At 35.6% G+C, this 22,413-nt stretch overlaps 3 protein-coding genes across 4 annotated transcripts; 2 read left to right on the top strand and 1 right to left on the bottom strand.

Annotated features, from left to right (window-relative positions):
- Nucleotides 1–891: 891 nt before the first annotated feature.
- On the top strand, nucleotides 892–9,333 carry LOC145579817 (uncharacterized). The gene is made up of 4 exons (XM_081637080.1): nucleotides 892–2,629; nucleotides 7,363–7,509; nucleotides 7,731–7,847; nucleotides 8,019–9,333. Exons 1-4 carry the CDS (start codon nucleotides 1,121–1,123, stop codon nucleotides 8,613–8,615), a joined length of 2,370 nt encoding a protein of 789 aa, XP_081493206.1. The 5' UTR covers nucleotides 892–1,120; the 3' UTR covers nucleotides 8,616–9,333.
- Nucleotides 9,334–9,735: 402 nt separating this feature from the next.
- On the bottom strand, nucleotides 9,736–13,060 carry LOC145579803 (putative glycosyltransferase At5g03795). 2 transcript variants are annotated; one of them, XM_081637061.1, is made up of 5 exons: nucleotides 12,439–12,562; nucleotides 11,587–11,935; nucleotides 10,561–11,456; nucleotides 10,306–10,439; nucleotides 9,736–9,827 (listed from the first exon to the last, which is right to left on the bottom strand). In XM_081637061.1, exons 2-3 carry the CDS (start codon nucleotides 11,920–11,922, stop codon nucleotides 10,767–10,769), a joined length of 1,026 nt encoding a protein of 341 aa, XP_081493187.1. In that variant the 5' UTR covers nucleotides 11,923–11,935; nucleotides 12,439–12,562; the 3' UTR covers nucleotides 9,736–9,827; nucleotides 10,306–10,439; nucleotides 10,561–10,766. The 2 variants fall into 2 exon arrangements, with proteins under 2 accessions (XP_081493187.1, XP_081493195.1); XM_081637069.1 differs by lacking the exon at nucleotides 9,736–9,827 and adding an exon at nucleotides 12,671–13,060 and having other exon boundaries at nucleotides 9,972–10,439; nucleotides 12,439–12,569.
- A 3,056-nt stretch (nucleotides 13,061–16,116) lies between these two features.
- On the top strand, nucleotides 16,117–21,583 carry LOC145579797 (uncharacterized). Its single transcript, XM_081637052.1, has 10 exons — nucleotides 16,117–16,434; nucleotides 16,978–17,037; nucleotides 17,141–17,180; nucleotides 17,704–17,882; nucleotides 17,976–18,014; nucleotides 18,148–18,237; nucleotides 18,342–18,402; nucleotides 20,478–20,602; nucleotides 21,059–21,150; nucleotides 21,239–21,583. Exons 1-10 carry the CDS (start codon nucleotides 16,387–16,389, stop codon nucleotides 21,351–21,353), a joined length of 849 nt encoding a protein of 282 aa, XP_081493178.1. The 5' UTR covers nucleotides 16,117–16,386; the 3' UTR covers nucleotides 21,354–21,583.
- Nucleotides 21,584–22,413: the final 830 nt, after the last annotated feature.

The raw sequence follows: 22,413 nt of genomic DNA, 5'->3' as shown, positions 1-22,413 counted from the left end.
TAGCTCGACAGTCGCCACGTGCACTTTCCTAAACGTATCGCGCCATTAGCTTTTTCCCATTTTAAAATCCCCCCCCCCCCCCAAAAAAAAAAAATAATAATAAAAAAATCACAACACCACCATTTTGGCATTTTCTGTGCCCTAAAACCCCTCATCTTCCCCACTCTCTCTCGAATTTTCCAGAAACCCGTCATTTTCATCTCTTTCTCTCTCCTCAACGACGCTACATTCCTACTATCTCGATTCCCAATCCAAATCCTCCGACCTCGTCGGGAAATTCTTCGCCGCCAATTCTCCAGCGCAAATCGCTGCCGCAATCACCGCCGTCGAATCGCACCTCTCCATTCACTCTCCCGACCAAAACCGCCATTTCTTCTCCCTCGCTTTTCCTGCTTTCCTCTGCAAGTTCTTCGGCTTCGACGTTTCTTCGTCTTCTCCGCAAAAATCGCCTTCTACTGCAGCTGGTTGGATCGATACGGTGTCGTTTTCTAATGATTCTGAACTCGCTGGTAAACTTTTTAGCCTTTTGTCGCCTAATGGAACCCTAATGAATTCAATTATGGCTGTTGATCGATTATCTCTTGTGAAATTTGTTTTCTGTCATGAATAAGATCGAAAAGTGTATATTTTTTATAAGTGTATATTTTAAAAAATAATCCAAAATTAGAATTATTGTGAGTAAACGAGCAAAAGTTGAGATTATTTTTATCAAATTTTACCATTAAAGAGTGCCACAAATGTCTATAATAGAATAATATCTAGAAAACCTGGCCCTAAACAACCTTTAGTTGACCTGGTCCGCACTCCTCGATCAGCCCAGCCAAGTCTATTGGTTGTGAGATGGGCCTAAACAACCCGGCCCAAAACCAACTTTACCTGAAACTGGATTGCTTACTACTCACTTACTCACTGATTTGCTCGACAGTCGCCACGTACACTTACCTAAACGTATCGCGCCATTTGCTTTCTCCTCTTTTTAAATTTTTTCCCCAAATTAAAAAATAAAAAATCACAGCACCACCATTTTCTGTGCCCTAAAATCCTCTCTTCTTCCTCACTCTCTCTCTCCAATCTTCCAGAAACCCGCCATTTTCATCTCTCTCTTCTTTCTCTCTCCTCAATGACGCCACATTCCTACTCTCTCGATTCCCAGGCGAAATCATCCGACCTCGCCGGAAAATTCTTCGCCGCCAATTCTCCGGCACAAATCGCCGCCGCAATCACCGCCGTCGAATCGCACCTCTCCGTTCACTCTCCCGACCAAAACCGCCATTTCTTCTCCCTCGCTTTTCCTGCTTTTCTCTGCAAGTTCTTCGGCTTCGACGTTTCTTCGTCTTCTCCGCAAAAATCGCCTTCTACTGCAGCTGGTTGGATCGATACGGTGTCGTTTTCTAATGATTCTGAACTCGCTGGTAAACTTTTTAGCCTTTTGTCGCCTAATGGAACCCTAATGAATTCAATTATGGCTGTTGATCGATTATCTCTTGTGAAATTTGTGTTTCCTGTTGAGAGGTTGCCTGAGTGGGTTAGGTTTTTGCTTTCCAGTGAGAAAGAATGTCGAATTTTATCTGATTTAGTTCCGTTGTTTAAGGGGAGGATTAAGGAGGATGAAATTAAAGGGAATTTTCAGGTTCATTTGAATGTTTTTGAGTACTTGATTTTTTGGTTTGCTTATTATCCTGTTTGTAGAGGTAAATGTGAAACTTCTGGAACTGTTTCTGTTAGAAATAGTAGGAAATCTAAGCTCGAGAATTGGGCTTCGTCGATTCCGGTGATTTCGAGTGGTAGTAAACGCGCGCCGGAGCAGAAAACTGATTGTAATTTGTATTTGAAGCTTTTGTATGCCTATTTACGTGCTTTCGTGCCAATGAATGATTTGAATGCACATCAGCCTTACCGTAGTTCACTTCTTCATTACTCGCCGAGCTATGATGATTCTGTTGTTTTGAGAGCTGAGTTTTTCATTGAGACCTTGGTGCACTATTGGTTGGTGGATAGTGACTTCTCACCGTTGGCTGTGAATGTGTGCAAATCGTTTGGTCTGTTGTTTCCGTTTCGCTCTGTGTTGGGCGAGACACCCCCTGCTTCAGGATTGGGAGAAGTGGTGAAGTTGTTTGTGAAGTACTTGAATTTGAGCTCTGTGGTGGTCACTGATGGGTCTAAGCAAGCTGAGTACGGTGGAAGTCCGATGCACACGAAGTTGGGTTCCAGTGATCTAGTGAAAGCTAGGGAGGCTCCTTATGTTTTGTCTAGCTTGTCAACTGGTGGATCTTGGAACTCCCACCTACAAAGGCCGTTGTATAGATTCATTTTAAGAACTTTTTTGTATTGTCCAATGGGGTCATCTATGAAAACTATTTCTGAGGTTTTTGCTGTCTGGATTAGTTATATTGAACCATGGAGGCTTAGCAAGGAAGAATTTGCAGAGTTTGATGCAATGGAAGACGCCTCAAAGAAAAGGACAGACAAAGAATGTGGTGAGTCCAACCAGCTGCAATATTCGAGTAATTGGCAAAGCTATGTGCTGTCTAATTATCTCTTCTACACGTCATTGGTCATGCATTTTATTGGTTTTGCTCACAAATTTCTTCACACTGATGCTGAAGCGATTGTCCAGATGATATCAAGGGTATGTTTCCTGCACATCTGTTGATTTTATTACTTTTGCTTCTCTATATGCTGAATGAAATTGTTTTGATGTTCTTATTTAATCTCTAGCATTATCACGAGATCAGTGACTCAAATTACAGCATTTAGTAAGTCGGTGTAATTGTGCTGGAATATTAATGCATTGAAGAGTGGAACTCCTGAAGTTAGAAAAGAATCTTGTTCCATGCCCCATTTTTTAATTGTTAATCATAGATACATTTTACATAATCGTAAACAGATATATGGGGGAGGAAGACATCTAGAGTTACCATCAACTCTTACTTTGTTAGACAGGGGTGGAAAAGTATGCTGTATTTGATTGGGCAAATTGGGAATTATCATGTTTAGTATGTTTGCGGTCTACCCATATTGCATCTATTTTCCACTAATACTCTGCTTCCTATCACTGCTGAGCGATACTAATGAAAAAACCATCTACCTAAGTCATTGAAAACATCTTTGGTGGCAGTAGCTATTTCCATTGACATTGTATTCATTTACAGTGGCTAAAGAAAAGTTAGTCTGTTGCAATATTGCTATGTTGTTTAAATCTAAACCCACTGTATATGATATTAATTAAAATGAATAATGGTGCTTCTCATATAGAAAATCTTGATTGCTTGGTTGCTGTGTCAATACTCTTTTTTTTTTGACATTTGTAATATACTGGGTTTATGCATCCTGCCGCTATCGAGGATTAGCTGATTTTTGTAAGGTAGCACCTCTTCAGGTTACCAAACCTGTCATACTTATATGCTTTAACCTGAAGCCATGTTTGATCGCCTTGGAATTGTAATAGATGTGAGCTTGTGATTAGCGTATCTTATGACAAGATCCATTTTGGTGCTGTCTCATTCATTTTTGTTCATGGTTGTAACTTGTGATTCTTTGTTGAGATCATTCTCCAATATTTGTAGCTTTTACTACATTTGTCATGTAAAAGTGGAGAAATGGAATTCTGTCAAGCTTCGCGGAAGAATTGCTAACGTCAAGAGTGGCGGACTTGGGAGGGTTCAGGTCAGGGAATTATGTCAAACTCCTTGTAGTTTTTTAAGATGGCATTGATCACTATCTTAACGACTTTTCAGGCCTAATTAGCTGCATGTCGAATACCTGCTAAGCATGAATTTCATGTGATGGCTGGTTTCATGTATGCCGTCAATGTCCAGCTAATGTAAATGTTTGTTATGTGCTTTTAAATCAAACTTTTGAAGTGTTGAACACTTTGGAGCTGAAGTTTTAGTCAAAATCATGTTTTTTTTGCCTACTTTAGGTTTATTTTATTTATTGTAGTGATCTATGCATCTATATGCACTTATCTTGGCTCTTAAGATGGCATATCTATGAAAAATTTCTTGATTACGAACACATATATTCGAGTTCTCATATGGTCTTAGGCTGGTCTTATCTTATCTTATCTTATTTGGCCTCGCTGGTCTGATTTATCTAACTTTACCTTAAGTGTACAATAATCTATAAGTAAAAAAATATATCAAGTGGGGTTTTGTTAGATTCGTAATAATGTGTATTTTGTAATTTTCAACTTTTTTTCATTACAAAATTAAAGATATTTAGTGATAAAAATTTGCACATAAAACGATAATCTGATTTGAATTTATTTTTTCTGAATTAAGTAAAAATAAGTTGAACTAAACAAAGCCCGAGTCACCACTAAGAGGCACAACTACTCCCCTTCCCTTTCTTCATGTTTGTTCTTTGGTTTCTCTTTCCTAGTTCCCTTGCTTCTCCTTTTAAAACTTCCCCACCTTTGTAGAATACATGGACAGTGTGCGGATATTTCAAAAGATAAGGTGAAAATACTCTGTAAGGATTTACAAAAAGTGCACCTCGTATGTGTGTTACGCTTGCCTTTACCTTGGCATTGAAAACCTTTTGTGGTTTGGGGTACTCGTGCTTTTCTTAGTTTTCTAAGACATAGTTCTGTGATGATTACATTTATCAGTAAAGATGATGTAGGAGTTAGGGGTAATTTTAAACACCTTTGGAGATTTTTGAACTCGTGCTTTCAGTCACATTGTTGTCTGATCTTTTTGGTGAACTGAAATTGCATGTGTAGGTAGATAGATGTTGTGCTGAATTAGGTGATTATGTCAAATTGTGAGGATGTTTAGCAATTTATAATGCTAAATGACTATTCAAGCTCATTTGCAGTGAAGGAGTAGGTGTAGTGACAAGAGTGGCTTTTATCATGGCTGTTTGCCTGTTTCTACTATGGCGTTTGTGGGGTGAAGCTTTGCGTTATTCCCCTATATTTTCAACTTTTTGATATCTTTCAAAAGGAAATTGGTAAACAGTTGGCTGACTGGTGTAGGGGCACATAGACCGTGGTAGTACATATTGACTTGGGATGTGATGACAATCATCATGTAGATCATCATGTATTGAAATATTTGTTGGAAGCTGAAATATTCTGAACTGTGACTGCCCTTTTGATACTTGATGTGAATAATTAAGACGTGCTATCTTCTGAAAAGTGTGGATTTTAGATCTTATGTAATTAATTTTTCCAAATGCTTGGTTTGTCATCAGCAGATCTTTCTTGGGGATAGTAAAGTGGAACATGAGTTTTTATTGAATGTAATTTATGAAATTATGATCCATTAGTTACATATTTGTTTTATAAAGGCACCCGTGATAAAAAAATAATTTCAAATAACACCTTTTAAAACACTTTTGTTGTGAAAAACCACCTATACACACACACACACACACTCTATCTCTCTCTCTCTCTCTCTCTCTCTCTCTCTCTCTCTCTCTCCCTCTCTCTCTCTATAGAAACACACCTCAAACCATCTTTTTTTTTTTTTTTTTTTTTTTTGTGAGATAACACCTTAGGCCAGTTTCATGGGATTGACCCGGTTTCCCGGCGTCGACCCTCACGACAGGGTTACTTACTTGCTTAGAATAAAACCCACTCTTTCTTTTATTCTCTCTCTCCTCAAAACCACCAAGGACACACCGCCTAGCCAACCCCAATTGTTTTACAACCCACCTTCAAAAACCTATCCTCCATTTCCGCCCAGTTGAAAAAAAAACCCTCCCTTTCTTTTTCCCCTTTCCCCCCTCTTATTAGACTTTCTCTCTCCTCTGTTCTTCCTAGCAACCCTCGAATTCTATCAATTGAAGGGGCAAACTCCATTGTTTTGCTCAAATTGCTACAAAGAACCTCAATTAACCTAATTTTAAGGCAAGTAAGTTGTTAAAGTTAATGAAATTGGTTGTTAATTTTGTCGGTTTTTGATTTACCTTAGTTTAGGGTTTTTATTTGGAGGTATTAAAGGGGGAAAAACCGCTACCAACCCTCTTATCTCTCTATTGGTTTGTTTTAGGGTGTTAAGGGTTTTTGTCAAGATGTCTGGGTTGTTATTAAGTTGGTGGTTAGGGGTATCTATGGAGATGCTTAGGGTTTTTTAGGGTTGTTTTCATGGTGGGTCTAGTGGTTCGGGAGGGTGGGTGATGGATGGTGTACGTGGTGGATTTAGAATGATTTGGATGGCCGATGATGGTGGCTAGGCGGTGGTGTCGGTTTCGGCGGTTAGGTTGGCTGGGTTGGCTAGGTTGTGGTTTGGTGGTTTTGAGGAGAGTGAAAGTAATTGGAGGAAAAAGGGGGAAAAAAGAAAGGAAGGATTTTGGCACCTGACCTTCACGTGAGGGTCAACGTCGGGAAACCGAGTCAATTCCCCTAAAACCGGCCTAAGGTGTGTTCTCGCAAAAAAATTCTGGTTTTAGGTGTGTTTTAACAAAAAATAATTTATAAGGTGGTTTTTCACTACAAAAGGGTTATAAAAGGTGTTATTTGACAAATTTTTCTTCTTAAGAGGTGTATTGCGGGTATGATATATATCTTCTTTCTGCTTGACTATTTTCTTACCTCTTCCTTCTGATGTTTAAATGTTATGGGAAACTAGCATGCTGCTGATGTTTCTCATGATTTGGTAGCCTTTATGATTGTGTTCCACTCCCTCAACTCTCCCCCCACCCCCAATTTGTGACCCTGTTTGTAACCTTCTATTTTGTGGCTCCTACTTTTTGATAATATCAGTATTATTTAACAGCAATTGAATAAATATACTACTTACACAATTTGATTCTTATTAATCATGATAATTTGTATAGTCAGCACAATTTGGCTGTCCATGTTTACTGATAACATCAACAGTCAACACTGGGTTCTAATTTGATGCCTAGGCTATGGAGGTGATTGTAACAGCTGTCTGATGAGTGTCTTAGTGATATATTTTTGTGTTGATTATTATTGTAGCTATATATAGTATAAGCCTCATTTTGCTGTCTCTGTGTGAATGCTTTGTCTCTGCTTTTCTCAATTTCCCCTTTTGGACCCCAAATGCTTTTGAAAGGTGATTGGGATATAATGACTCGTGGGTATGGTTAGAGGTGAATAGCTGATTAAATGTCCTTTGACTTCATGTTTAGAGAGTATTGTAGCAATTCCTTTTCCTCTGGTTCAAATGTCCTCTTCCAGTGAAAAAGGGTTAGAATATGTTTTTGTTCTGTGAACTTCTACTCTGTTGAAAGATTGCAGATATTATCAGCTAATTTAAATGTCATTCACTGTCTCGTCTACTCATCCTTCCATAAGCTCATTTAGTTTTCTATTCTGGCGCTATAGTGTTGCCTAAACTATCTGGAAAGTTTATTGATGATTATCTGTCTCTGCATTCTTTTCAACAGGTGATAGACATATTATTATCTTCAAATGAGTTACTAGAGCTCATAAAGAATGTCGATGCAGTTTTTCACTCAAAAAGTGCTGGGTCTAGCAAATCAGCTCTTAGTAACCTTAACAAATTTATTCCACTGATTCGTGAGCAACTTCAGGTAAACTCACCTTAGTTTATTTAACCATTTTATGTTTCATTGGATACTTGAAAGTAACTGACGATGTATTATATTTATACAGTTTACTTTATTAATCATCTTTTTTTTTTCTTATCCTTTTTCCTTCCTAACTTCCATGACCCATCTTATATGTTTATATATAGGAGCTCTGTGTTGATTTATAATTCTGTGATTGACAACATCTTTTTTAAAATATGCAGGATTGGGAGGATGGCTTAAGTGAGACTGAGGCTGATGGATCCTTCTTACATGAGAACTGGAACAAAGACCTTAGACTCTTTGATGATACTGAGGATGGTGGCTCTCAGCTGCTGCAGGTATCTCCATCTCTTCAGTGCCTTGCTCTCTGTGCTCCTCTTCACAAAACCAACTATAATAATGAAAGTGGCTTAGTCCTGTTTGTTTCTATTACTAGGGTTTTCTTTTAGTTTTGGCTGATTTTGGCATCTGCTATAAGCCTATAATAATACCTTCTGATTATTTTTCAGCTGTTCATATTGCGGGCGGAGACTGAGCTTCAGGCTATCTCTAGTGATAATCTTGCAAACAATCTCCAGTGTTTGCAATCTTTGAAGTCAAAGTTACACCGTTTATTTGGTGACCATGCTGTGAAGCAGTCTCCAATGTCTCCGAGATCTAAACAGCAACAACAATCCCGTGATGAGCTATTCAAGCCTAGAAGGGTGGGTAATGTTTCAGTTGCCTATGATAACTATAAGGGTGATTGGTTGAAGCGGCCCATATCAGATGACGAGGTTGCTTGGCTTGCAAAGCTTTTGATCCATTTATCCATCTGGCTTAATCAAAGTTTAGGGCTATATGAAGGTGGAGTTGATGGTAGTTGTCCTTATGTGGAAGTACCAACTGACGTAGTAAATGAGTGGGCTATGTCTGATTTTCTTAAAGTGGTGATGTGTTCCGTAGCATCTTGGCTTTTGGCTGTGCGTTTGACAATATCTAGGTTGATGATAAGATACGGACTGAGAGTGAATCTGAGGGTCTTTGCCTCTAAGAAGATTGTAACAGTGGTGTTTGTGTTTGTGATGTTCAGCATGCTGAGGAGAGCTTTTCGGTCTATTTGGTAAAACGTAGTTAAGTGAAAGAGTAGATAATTTGGAAGAGTCTGTCTATGGCAAGATTTTGGGGATTTGAATTTTCTCTGTTACTGTAAATACAACGTGCGCACAGGTAGATCTGGTGAGTGATACTGGTTTTCTCTCAGTTAACTACCATGGAACTGGTTTCAGCTGATGTCCAATCAGAAATCTAGAGGAGCAGAGGTATCATTTTGGATTGTGAAGGCTTGAAGCTTTGGTCTCTTTTTACCAAAAAAAAGGGTGCTGAAATTTTTGGCTCTAGAATTGGGTTTGAAAGCAGGAATTACATGAATGTCGAAATATAGTTCATGAGGCGATTGAAGCGTGATTCTGGCGACCAAGGACAGGTTAATGGATATCAGAAGGCATGAGTTCCAACTTATTTCGTAAAGAAAAATATACGTAATTTTTGATTGCAAAGGTGTGGAATTATACAAAGGTTGGTTTGTAACAATCCTTTTTTTTTTTTTTGGATTTTGGCAAAGTCAGTATGTTCTGCACTTCTCATAGATGAAAGATGTATTGCAGCTAATGACCTTAATACATCTTACTGCGTATATATGCTGTTAGTAATGATACCTTTTCTTTTTGACAATTATGTCTTGGTAATATACTCGATCATGGTTTTCTGATGACGTTTATGTTAATCATATTATGCTTTGAAAATCAGGCACTCGAGAAAATTGGAATGGGATATTATATATCAGATTTTAATTTTTCCATATTGTTAGCTAGCTTGCTCCAGCCTCCAAGTCCATATCTTTTTAATTTGGACCGGAGGTAGTACTACGGATGTTGCTTAATAACATAGGAACGATGTCCACTTAACTCACCTTAATTGTATAGGGGTTTCATTACATGTATGGGTTTAATTAATCAAAGCCTTTTGTAATACTAATATAAATGAATTGTCGTATAAAAAAATGAACTACATGTTTTAGTTAGACATACGCCCATACGTATACACATTTATTGATTAAGAAGTCGGACTCTCTAGATTGGTACATCCGGCCCTTGAAGGCATCACATGTAGGGTGGGCTGATGTACAAAGTGAGATGATTTCGGGCACCAAGCTAATTAATAGGTCTCTCGGAATCCCGGGGCTGTCTTGGAACCGCAGGAATAGCTTTGATGCTTAATCATGTCGGGTCCAAAAAATGTACTCCGAAAGCCAAAAGTTTGAAGAATATGTGAAGCCTCTGCCAGCAAAATAGATTAAACTTGGAGTAAACTCACAAGTGGCAAGCGTTATTATCTAATATTTGGAATCGATTCAGATCTGTACAACTAAAGGTTGCAAGAGCAAATTTACAGGGATGTAGGCTAAACAATGTTAAGTTTTTGTATATTTTCATTGCACAGAGAATAGTTTACAGGTACATTGTTTACACTTTACTGTAATACTGTACAGTAATAATTACTTTGTATTAAGTACAACATCAATGGTTTTGAGAAGAAAAAAAAAATCTTTTTCGTGTATCACCTAATATCAACTATTTCCTATGTGCATCGTGTGGAAGGTATTGAATTGTGTTGCTTCAATATATTACATGCAGAAGTGTTTAAATTGGTGTATACTGAAAGGTGAACTTCAGTGTGAGGAAATGAATGAATGAAGAAATATCGCTATCCTCTGATGACTGATGTATCATGTAGTTAAAGCATTGAAATATTAACCTTCATCATGTGTCGTATTTCATATACTATGATACAGTATAATCTTGATCAAATGACTTGCTTGTCTTGCCATCTCTTGGTTCTTGATTTCCATACCTCAGATGGAAAAGCACATATCTATCTGTTCAGTCTTCCTGCAAGAATCATCATAGAACTTTAATCTATGGCGAATAAAAGAAGACAATAGGTCCACAGGAGTTTAAGATCGTGCTGATAAGTCACAGGCAACTGCAGATAGCAGGATCAGTCTGATACCTTAATAATCGAATGAATGGATTCCCTTTCTCTGAATGTGCAGTTTCGATTGTGCTAGAAGCAAGATGCTATTGTAGCATCAAGATAAGCAGCAAAGTCTGTCCATTCTCTCTGAGAGTTTCCAGTAGTCATCACTTAGGAACAAATTCTTCGATCAATAACAGCTAATGTTTCTTGGCCTAATTATATCAGCATGGCACAACTCCTCAGCTATCAGGAATTTGAATCTGGCTTAGTCTGCTGTGCCATATTGAATGCAAGATCATGTGGAACAAATCATACTTTATTGGCCTAGAATTCCAAAAGAAATGTCTCTGAAGCATTTTCAGGTTCTGAAGCATTTTTAAATATCGTTTTAGTGGGATAGCCTCAAGAATTTCTTTCAACTTGGGAATGTCCTCCTCGGCCACTGTCACAGAAAACGCACTCCAATCAAGCACATCATCAAATGGAGGAACAAAATTGTCTGCAATAATCACGGGAACACATTCATAGTATATAGCCTCAACTATCCTTGGGCTGTTGACTTCATAACCCATTGGACAAAGGCAGAACTTGCTAGATTTCATGTGCTGAATATATGACATCTGCTTAGACACCCTATGAGGCAAAGGTCCATAAATCCGCATAGACTCCTCTTTGTTATGCCAATGCTGGAGAAGCAAAGGACGGACTCTTCCATGCATATTTCCTGCAAAGAAAGCCAGAATTGGGCGTTGTGATACTCTCATCCCACCACCAATGTTCCGAAGAGGTCTCCTGGGTACTCTTATGGTGGTTTCTGGTAGGGATACATCTTTACCAGCCTTAAATATTCCTTCAGATAAATCAGCATTACAAACAGCTTTTATGGAATGCTCCACTAACTCTTTGTGTGCCTTTAATGTGTAAGGGCCCTATATATACAACATCAATTATATGTTAAATGGAGCAGAATAAAGATAAATAAGGTGAGAAAACAAAACTGAGGCAGTCTAGTTCTGCTGATGACAAGAAGTCTAGTTAGTAAAGGGCATAGATATGTACCCAGTCATGACAAGCCACTAAAAAGTGATCTGCACCACGAGTGCGGTTCCAAAAAGGATACTTCGCAGCCAGCAAGTTCACATAGTCTCTGATGAAAAGAGAGAGGGGAGCCAGATTATGTGATCCTTGTACATAAAGTGCTTGCTGGAGCTGACGAGCACTATATGGCAGATAGAACAAATGAGCCACCTCAGGGTTTCTGGTGACAAATTGCCTGTTTCCTTCTAATAGCTTCATAAACCATCCCTCAGAGGCATAAATTCCGCTAAGATGTGGTTCGTGAAATATGGGTGGACTTCCATCAGGATAAACATATACTTTAAGTATCAGCTCCATTAGATCATAACTCCTACAGTTGAAAGCGAAAACATTAATCAGGATGAATGATGTTACAGTAGGCTTTGTTATTCTTCTCTAATTCATTTATTCCTAACATGACATAAGATTACCAAGGCTGCTAGATGCTTAGATGAATACAGTTCTTTCACTAAAGTGCTTAATACTAACAGTCTAATACCATGGTTTTCGTCACCTCTAACCTCTAAGCAAAAGAATAGCAAAACAGGAAAACTATAATTTAACCGGCTAACAGGAAATTAGAGGCATCATATGTATTACACTATTACATATTTACATATATGATGTCAGGCCTAAATTTTGCATAGAATCCACATAAAATCCAAGTCACTTTCACTTTTAATCTTAACACCTTTAGTTCCTGTTGTGATTGAGAAATGATCAATAACGCCACGAGTATCCTTCATGTAACTCTGATCAGTAATCACTCCAGTGCAAAGATTTCATATTTCTAAGGAAACTAATATAAACTTGGAAAATTAGTAGAGAACATACCTTTTAAAATTAGAGACATTCTTAAAGATAGGAGCATATAGATCAGAATCATTGCCAATAAAAGTGGCATTCTTCAACTCCTTTTTAGCATACAAAAGTGCTTCCTTAGGTGATAAGGACCATACATATCTCTATACCAAAGAGAAAAAAAAAAACACAAAGTAAAGTCATGTTAAAAACACAATATTGTTTGTATGAAAACTTCAGAAAATATCAGACAAAACAAATATACCTGCAAGGGTGTTGGTGGAGATCGAGGAGGTGGAGGAGGGGAAGCCGGGATTTGGAAATCTTCTTCTCGCTTTCTCCTCCTCCTCCTTCTCTCTACACTATGTACTCTCTTATTTATTAAACTCGACGAATTCAATGAAACAGGTACAGAAATTTGGTGTAATGGCCAGTGTTTTCCATGTCTCAAGCTTAAATGCAGAGAATTACTGAAATCTTTAGCACTTGTTATTCTGATCATGGGAGAATGAAGCCATGTAGAAATTGGAAATGGAAGAAGACTAATTTGAAGAACAATTCCAACTGTTGTTACAATGGTTAATATGAGAAGCAACTTTCTCCAATCAATTTTGTACACCAATAATACAATTAGTCGTTTTAGTAATTTGTTCATCTCATCTCCAATTGTTTCACCTCTTAGAACCCGAAACTCCCCTGCCATTATAAAAAATGCAAACGATTAAAATGGAAAGTAAACATTCGTACAAGCAACTTTGTTCATGATACACACGTACACATGAAACTTTTAGCTTTTAAAGCACTTTATGTTGGGTCTATTCGGAATTAATTGTCACGTTGAAAATGTTACTTGAGCTTACGTGACAACTAAAACCCCTATTGTACTTTATTCAAATAGTCACCATACAAGGTCAAATGTCAATAATGAAGTGTTAAATTGCCGATCAAAGTAAATCCTTTTTCTTCCCAACTAACCCACTAGAAGCATTAAACCTACACTCAACTAATGAAAAAGTTTTCTCCATTAATTCAAAATTGGAAAGAAACTTTAAATTAATCATATCAATCAATATACAAAAATGGGTATCTTTAATTTGAAAAAAAAAAAAAAAAAAACTTAGCTTTATGCAGAAATTTGAATTCAAACCTCTTAGGAAAAAAAAAAACCCCAGAATTTATTAATTTTTCATACTACTAAAATAGAAACAAATCCAGAATTCTCGACTTAATAATTCCAGAAAATTGGAAATTATATATTAAAAATACACCTTTTGGGAAATTAATAAACATAAATTCAATAAATCACCAAACATAAATATAAATCGATTAAAATAAAAACTTACAGAAGAAGAAAAGGGTAATTCAGAACAGAGTAAACATCCAACAGACGAACAACAGAGAAGCTGAAAAAGGTAAAATTAAATTCAAGAAAAATCGAAAAATAAAAAGAAAAAAGAAAGGACGAAATTATGAGGAAAATCGTCTTCAAAAAAATGATGAAAGAAGAAAAGAAATTGAGAAAGTCAATTGAGGAGGGAAGAAAGCAAGAATCCGCGGTTAACGGCTTTCCTTTTTATAGTTGGACCTTAAACGATAATTTATTTTAAATATTTGAACAACCTATTAACTTGTCTTTTCTCCTGGATTAGCTATTAGACAGCTAAAGGTTGTTATTCTTATTTTTTTGACAACTTGACAAAGATTTATTAACAAAATTATACTCTTATTTATCACATCTTTAGGACATGTATTACAGTAATAACTAAGTGCATATTATAATTATGGACTGTATCATAATTACATCGATAAAAAAGACTAAATATAAGAAATGAACCCGTGTTTCATTCCATTAGAAGAAACATGCAAATTTTGTTATCATTCCTAATTTTAAGATACTCAAATTTTAAGACTTAATGACATAATTATATTAATATTAAAAATATAGAAAAATATATTATTATGATATATATTTCATATAGATCTTATAAATTATTTAGAAAAATAATATATTTTCCTATATTCCTAGTTGCAAAGTACATACAATGGAGTGTAAAATATTTCATATATTATGCATGTACTTGTGTAAAAGATTCTTGTAGTTTGTATTAGACATTGTAGATAGCAACATGCTTGTTGATTTAATGGCCAAATTATGATTAGATTGAACCCTAACATACTAACATTACAATAAGGTATCAGACTAAATAATTATAAATTACATAATTGTTGTTTAGCCAATTTGGAACATTGTAACAATTATCAAATGCACATGCATTATCACATGGTTAGTTCCAAATTGTGCCCATATTCTGTTTGCAATTGAACATAATTTAAACTGAATTTATTTTCTACAAAAGTTGGCTAACAACACCAAATTTGGTAATTGTTTGTCTAGATTTAACCGATATAAAAGATTTGCTGTATGGCTGGAATATATGCCCTAGCTTCATTATTATTATAGACCTTTTTAATTTTAAAGTGTGCTAATAATTTTACTTTGGAATTATATATAGAAGGTGATTATAAAAATATAATGGTTGCTTGCTAATTAAGGGATTAGTTATTTGTAGAAGTCGGTGGAAAATTTTGTTCAAATCAAACCATATATAAAAAGGGAGTTGGCAATAGATTATAAAATATAGATTTTGGGTGTATGTTAAAGTATGTTTGATTGTCACCATTTTTAGTGGATTCCATACTTATTTATTGACATTTGATAGTCATTAATAAAAACAAAATGTTCCCTCATAGCTTGTGATAAAATATTATACTTTTTTTTTTTTTTAAGAGAGTTGTAAAATATATACTCCGTATAATATAGACAAGATTTGATAACTAATGAACTAAGGTATGTATCATTATAACCAATGAACTAAGTTAAACTATCTTATCATAACATAACCTCTCACAGGTCAATCCGGTCGACTTTGAGGGCTAGACATTTTGAGAGCAGGGAGGAAGGTTAAGGGAAATTTCTACCTTTAAAATGCCTCTAATGAAAATTAAACCCCCAAACTAGAGGCTTAATCTATTTTACCACTAGCCCAAACTTTGTTTAGTATCCACTACTTGATACGAGTATTTCATAGCACAATCCGTATGTGAACATACCCCTAAAATATAAATTATTAAATAACAATGTTTAGGGCGAACTTAAAAAAACTAAAATTTATTTCAAAAAGATAAACCATAAATACAAAGCCCCCCTGATAAATAAGGTATAAAAAAAACTCTTCATACACCAACTATTTTCTTACAATAGAGTAAAAAAAAATGATAAAAATTTAAATCAAAAGTCAAAACGTGTTAACTAATAGAGGTACTATCTGATTCGATACTTAAGTCAACTGGTAAGGATGAGGCGACATTCAGGACGGCCCAACGTTTATCAATGGGCTCGATCTGGTTCAATCTGGCATCACCTGAAGTCTGGAAGTCTGGAACTACTTAAAGCGACGTCGTTGAGGTAAGAAACTACTTGTACAACAAGAAAGTAGTTGACACGTAGAGTCAAACAGAATCAACCAATCACATTTTGCCATGTCGTCAACACCACTTCCGTCTCCTACTTCCAGCGTGGCACTACTGAAATTCCCAAATTACCCCTACATCAGCTGACAAATTAGTGAAATTACTCTTTCATAAAGGGGTAAAACCGTAATACTCAGCTTTAATCGATGATCTAATTTTCTTTTTATAATTTTTTTTATTACTCATTAGAGAAAAAAAAAAAAAAAAAAAAACAAATACCAGTAAATGAAAAACAGCACTAATAAGAAAACTTTCGATTTTCTACCGATCTGATCACCGAAAATTTAACAAAATCATTACAAATAATTTCGATTATCCGCAAAACTCAGAATTCGATGTATTAGTCGTGATAATTTTCGATCATTAGACGATTTTTGTCGATTTTTTTGATATAATTATTCGTATAATTTACGAAATTTTGTAGAGTAATTTCAGTTGATTTCTGCAATAATGGCTGCTCCATTTTTCAATACTCCGTTTCAACCTTACGTCTACCAGGTAATATTCTCTCATACTGTTGAAATTTGATTTTATTTTTTGGTTTTGTTGATTTTATTTTTTTTGCTGGTTAGGGTTTTGGTTTAGGGTGAATCACAAGTTTAATTTACTGCATTTGATATTAATGGGTGAAATTCTTGCTTAATTCTGTTTGATTTATGTGCAATTTGACTATAAATTGTCAAGTTTACAGTATATGTGTAGTTCAAGTATTCTGTGTATACCATTGAATGCGGAATTTTCAAATTAACTGGAAATTGCTTAGTTTGTAGTTTATGAAGATTGCTGCAATTGTTTCCCTTGTTTTAATGCAATGCGCCAATCCTGGAAATCGTGTGTATTGTTTATTGGAGTTTAGGAGTTTGAATATGAACTACCAATGACTTTGATGATTGATTTTTGGTTTTGTGCGGTTGAATGTAGTTTGTTGATTCACGAGAACATAGTTTGTTCTCATGAATTTTCAGAGCTAGGGGTGTACTGAGGCTAATATATGCCGTGTTTTGTATGGTTCGTAGTTTAACAAAATGCTATATCGTACAGAGTCCGCAAGATGCTGTCACACCTTTTCAGATTTTGGGTGGAGAAGCTCAGATAGTCCAGGTGTCACTAATTATCCTAAGTCTAGCATCCTCTACTTCTAAATTCTCTCAGTTTAGTACATAAGGCTAATTATGAACCTTTGTGATGGTTTGTTTATGATCAGATTATGCTGAAGCCACAGGAGAAGGTTATTGCTCGGCCAGGTATGCCTCTGCTATTTGTTGTGATTGCCTGCCTAAGTTTGGAAATTCGAGAATTTTTAGTTTTACATTCTTTCCTTGTAATTTGGTAATAACCTAGATGGGGTTGTTGGTGTCTCTTTATGGTGTTCCGACAATGACAATGCACAGTTTTTGAATTCCTATTTGTAAATATATGCTATAATTCCTGCCTGATCTTTTTGGCAACGCATGGTGGTTTCTGGTTTTGGTACACCGTCAGTAGAAGGTTATTAGAGAACAAATGCTGATGTTGTTTGAGTGTTAACCAATTTTTTCAAATTATTTTTGTGTTTGCTGACAGTTTTTATGTATCCTAGCATCTTTTCTTGATATGAATTGTCTAATATGTACCCCTTTATTTACTAATATTGTACCATCTCTAGCTCACAAATTGTGCATTCCTTCACATGCTTTATTGTTTTTTTCATTGACCTGGAGCTTGCTGTTATTCATTTATATATTTTCAACTGTAAGTTGTTGGGAAAATAATTTTTGTAGTTTGCAGGATCTATGTGTTATACATCTGGATCTGTTCAAATGGATAATGTTTACATCACCGAACAAGAGGTGGGAGTGTGGCAGTGGATATTTGGGAAGACTGTGACCAGCATTGTTCTTCATAATTCCAGTTCAAGTGATGGATTTGTTGGAATTGCTGCTCCATCACTTGCAAGAATCCTTCCGGTTGGTCCACCACATCATGCTTCTTTCTTTATATTGGCAAATTCACAGCAATTTACCTAACTATAGTTTTTTACTCTCTGTTTTGTACTGCAGATTGATTTGGCTATGTTTGGTGGAGAACTTCGATGCCAGGTAGATGTTATATTTCCATTCCAGTTTTGGCATTTTGTCTGTGACATGGTCACATTTAGTAACATTATAGCCCATTGTGTCACAAAATTGTTCTAATCCCCATGTTCAATACTTCAATTCATATTATTTGTAGCCAGATGCGTTTTTGTGCTCAGTAAATGATGTCAAGGTTACTAATGTAACTACTGATCCTAGGGCACGTAACGCTGTTGTTGGTGCAGAGGTTAGTTAGTTTTCATCTTGTGTCTCTTTGTTTCAGCTGCTCCCTATACTAGTTCTGTAGTAATTTCATGCACTGATAAATTGATCATGATTTTGCTTCTGAAGGTTTTTTTGCGGCAGAAGTTGTCCGGACAAGGACTTGCATTCATTATTGGCAGTGGATCAGGTGTGTGTGTGTGTGTTTTTTTTTTTTTTACTTTGTGATTTTAGCAAATGCTATACAATGTTATATACATACAGGATATAGATCAGATATGGAAATAGATAATTAGATATAGATCTAGATAGATTGGTAGTAAGATATAAAGGTCTATAATGCAGCTGTTTAGTAGTCCAAGGATACTATTCCTCAAAAAAAAAGTAGTCCAAGGATACTGCTGGTCATTAGTTAGGTTGTCCTTTTTCAAAACTTTTGCCTTAAGGGTTAGATATTTACATAACTCCTGTGCATCATGTGGTTTTCTGCTATTAAATACTTCTATCAATTCAAGAGTTACAAACTACAAATCCTATGGTATTCAGAGTAATTGATAGTAGGGCTAGTAAGTAGAACTTATTGATGCCTTAGAACTGTACACGTGATTTCAAGACTTTATTTAATCATTCATAGTGCTGTCTTAACCTTTTTTTCAGTAGGATCTTTCAATATTGAGTTTTTATACAATTTGGTCCATGCCAGTTATACCTTGTCATTTCTGGGGTCCGATATATACACAATTATTTCCTTGAAAACAATTTAATGTGTCAAATAGATCATTTTAGATGCATGCAGTGTATCCAGATTTGACTTATTGTGACTTAGTTTTATAAGCATAAGTTCTGCAGAGCGAGTCTGTAATTTTTTTTTTGGATAAAAATGTGTGATGTAGAAATGGCTTTTAAATTGTCTGTGCTTTTTTCAATGGTGAAATATTGCTTGGCTGTTGCATTTCAGACCAAAGTTCAATTAGAAACTCCCCCCTTCCCTGTTTTCCAATCAATGGAGCCTCTTTAGATGCATTTGGGTGATATTTGATGGTCTTATATAGGAGGGGTAGCCACAAATTGTCTTCATGTGAGATTTAGAGAAAAGGTATAGAGCTACCAATTGTTTTTGAAACTCTGGGCTAATAGTTAACATATGATAGTGGCTGATCAAGAGTTCAAGACTTCAAATTGGTAATGGTCAGTTTTTTGGGTATATTTTGTATCAAAATATTATTTGGAGATTGATTGAGAGTGGATGAGGTTTGTGGAGATTGAGGAAAATATGGCATTAGATAGGATGCCAAGGACATGTCATGAGTCATGACTTTAAATTTATGTTTTTTTTTTCAATTTTACTTAAACTCATTGTGTTTTGCAAACTCAATTTATTTCTTATGTTAAGTTTTTCTCACTCTTTTTCTCTTTTACTCGCTTATTTTTCCTCTGTTTTATTTCCTCTTATGCCTCTTTCATTAAACTTTCTTAAATTATATATTTTTTTCCGAAAAGTCAAAAACTAAGTGAGAGGTTTTGTGAAATCTTCGGTTTTGGACGAGATCTAGAACTACTCTCTACGGTTTCTTGAATACCTAATATGGCAGATTACATTAACCCCCTTTTTTTGTCACTACGGTTTTTTCTGGTTTTTGACTTTTTGTCCACTTTCAATTATCACTTTCCTTTCTTTGTTTCATTTTTTGCGGACTGCTCCTTATGATGATTCACCCCAAATCATTTTGGGACTAAGGCTTTGTTGTTGAATGGTCTTCAAATATTTTTATCACCGGCTAGAATTTTTGTAATTCATAGTACAATTATCGATGGATTCTTGCTGTAATATAGGTCTGTTTTTCTTAGTCCGTGAGTGATTTATGTCAATTTGGTAAGTGTCGTTACAAAAAAATTATGGTCATGTTTGTTGTATGCAGCTCTCTCTCTCACATTAACAATTAGCTTCTTGGTATTTTTTTGTGAGTGATTTCCATCATGCTACTGTTTGTGTCTTTAAACATTCATGTCTAGTCCTTTCCCCAAATTCTTTTACATGCATTTTCTTGAAACTGCTTTATGAGCGAGCCCTTTAACAAAAAAAGAAAGTTGCTCGACTATTGACTAACAGACTTTACTATCTTGTCTAAAGACAAGATGACATGCACATTACAAATGCTATCTTCACATGACCTTGCAGTTTCACTAAATGCCTTTGGTCTAATCTATGTTACAAACTTGCAACTACCTACTTGGAACACTGTCTCACAATTCTCTTTTCTACAGTTGTGCAGAAAAACCTGGAGGTGGGGGAAGTACTTGCAGTTGATGCATCTTGCATCGCTGCCGTTACAACCACTGTCAATGTTGAGGTTAAATATAATGGTCCTATGAGGAGGGGTGTCTTTGGGGTAAGTTGCTACAATGTTTGCAGGATTTGGTCTGGATATCTAGAACCTGTATTGTGTGTTTTGTACCTAGTCCCTGTTTTAGAACAAAATCGCTCTTTTATGTTATTATTTTTCTTTCTGTTGTGAGCTCTATTATCCTTGTGTTTTTATTTTTGGAAAGGCATCCTTTTAGTTTTCATCATTAGTAGGTTGGCTCCTTTGTATCTCTTGTCAGCACATATTTCTTGTATTTTTTGGCTGATTAAATGGCTGTATTTATTTGTCTGACTCGATGAGTTGACTGTATGAGTTGTTGGAAGGCCTGGAACGTAATATCAAGAATACTTGCTATTAGCTTGCCCATGCTTAACTTGTCTAAATATGCAACCATGTGATGTGCTGTGATTGGTACGCACTTTGATATTGTGGTAAAAAATGATGAAAATTAGCTGATGAGTGGCTGTTGTAACATTGTAGGCGGACAACCTTGTAACTGCTGTACTAACAGGCCCAGGGATTGTTTTTATCCAGAGCTTGCCCTTTCAAAGACTTTCTCAGCGTGTTGCAAGGTAATCGTCTTTCACTTTCAGATGAGATATATCAGAAAATTGAACTGACTGTCTGTTTCTTAAGAGAATCAATATTTATGTTTGGCAGGGCGGTGACAGCACCAAATGTTAGAGAAAACCCCAAGTTCTTCATCCAGTTGGCCATTTTCTTCTTTCTGGCGTATGTTGTGATTGTATCATCATTGTTATTGACTGATGTATAACATTAGGCAAGGTTCTCTTCTTCCTGCCGAGTGATCACCCCCCTCCTGATGTCTCCTTAGTTATACATGATTAAATGGCCAGAATTAGGATAATAGATAAGATGTTAAAGATAAAAAATTTCAGTTACTGACCCTGCAATCTCTCTGTAACTTGGAGTATGAGAGTTGTAGCCAGTTTTCTCTAATTCAGGGAACAGTGAGATTACAATGTTTGAAATCTAGTGCACAGTAATACTCATTTTATCTTGCAATTTGAGTTTTTATGTGTTGATAATTCTTCGATTTGGTATGTCAAGAATAATTTATCATCCTTTGCTTCCTCTCTATCACGGTCACTTTTGTGTACACAATCAGATCGCAGCCCTTTTAGGTGTTACATTGCCCTAGTTTCTACCATGTTATTCTCTTCACAATCCTCTCTTCATTCGACTTCTTTCACCAATGAATGTTTAATTGCCACCAATGAATATTGAATCCCGACTAATAGACAATAGTGTGTAGATGGTATGAGTTTGAACAAGAGTATTTCGTCAACATATACTAGTATAAAATGATATCAAATAGGTTTCAAAAAAAAAAAAAAAAAAATGATGTATCAAATATATTAAATAAACTAATAAATTAAGGTAATAATTAATGAAAGACTAATTGTGTAAATCCTTTGGTGTTTGATTGCCTTTTTCTTTTCTTTTTTTTTTTTTTTTAAAAAAAATTTCAGTTCAAATTTAAATGAAGAGGGATGTTGTGGTCTTTTTAGGTTACGTTGACACCACACCATAGTCTCTCTACTTTCAAAAAATAACCTAAACAACGGGAACAAGGTTGACACCAAGGTGATGACGATTGCCGTGGTTGATGAATGATGATGGAGATAGTTGATGGTTTACATTTCCTGATGACATGAAAATGTTTTTCCAAAGCATGAAGAACATTTATAAATAAAAATAGAATTGAAAAATAAAATAATTTTAGTAATGGAGAGAATAATTTTATCATAATTAGGGAATTTAATAAAAATTATTTAATTTAAGAAACTATTTGATGTAATAGAAGATGATGA

This window comes from Chenopodium album, chromosome 2, assembly GCF_948465745.1.
Source record: "Chenopodium album chromosome 2, dcCheAlbu1.1, whole genome shotgun sequence".
Lineage (NCBI taxonomy): Eukaryota > Viridiplantae > Streptophyta > Magnoliopsida > Caryophyllales > Amaranthaceae > Chenopodium > Chenopodium album.
Note: the sequence above shows the minus strand (reverse complement) of the source record. Positions and strands in the feature narration are given on the sequence as shown.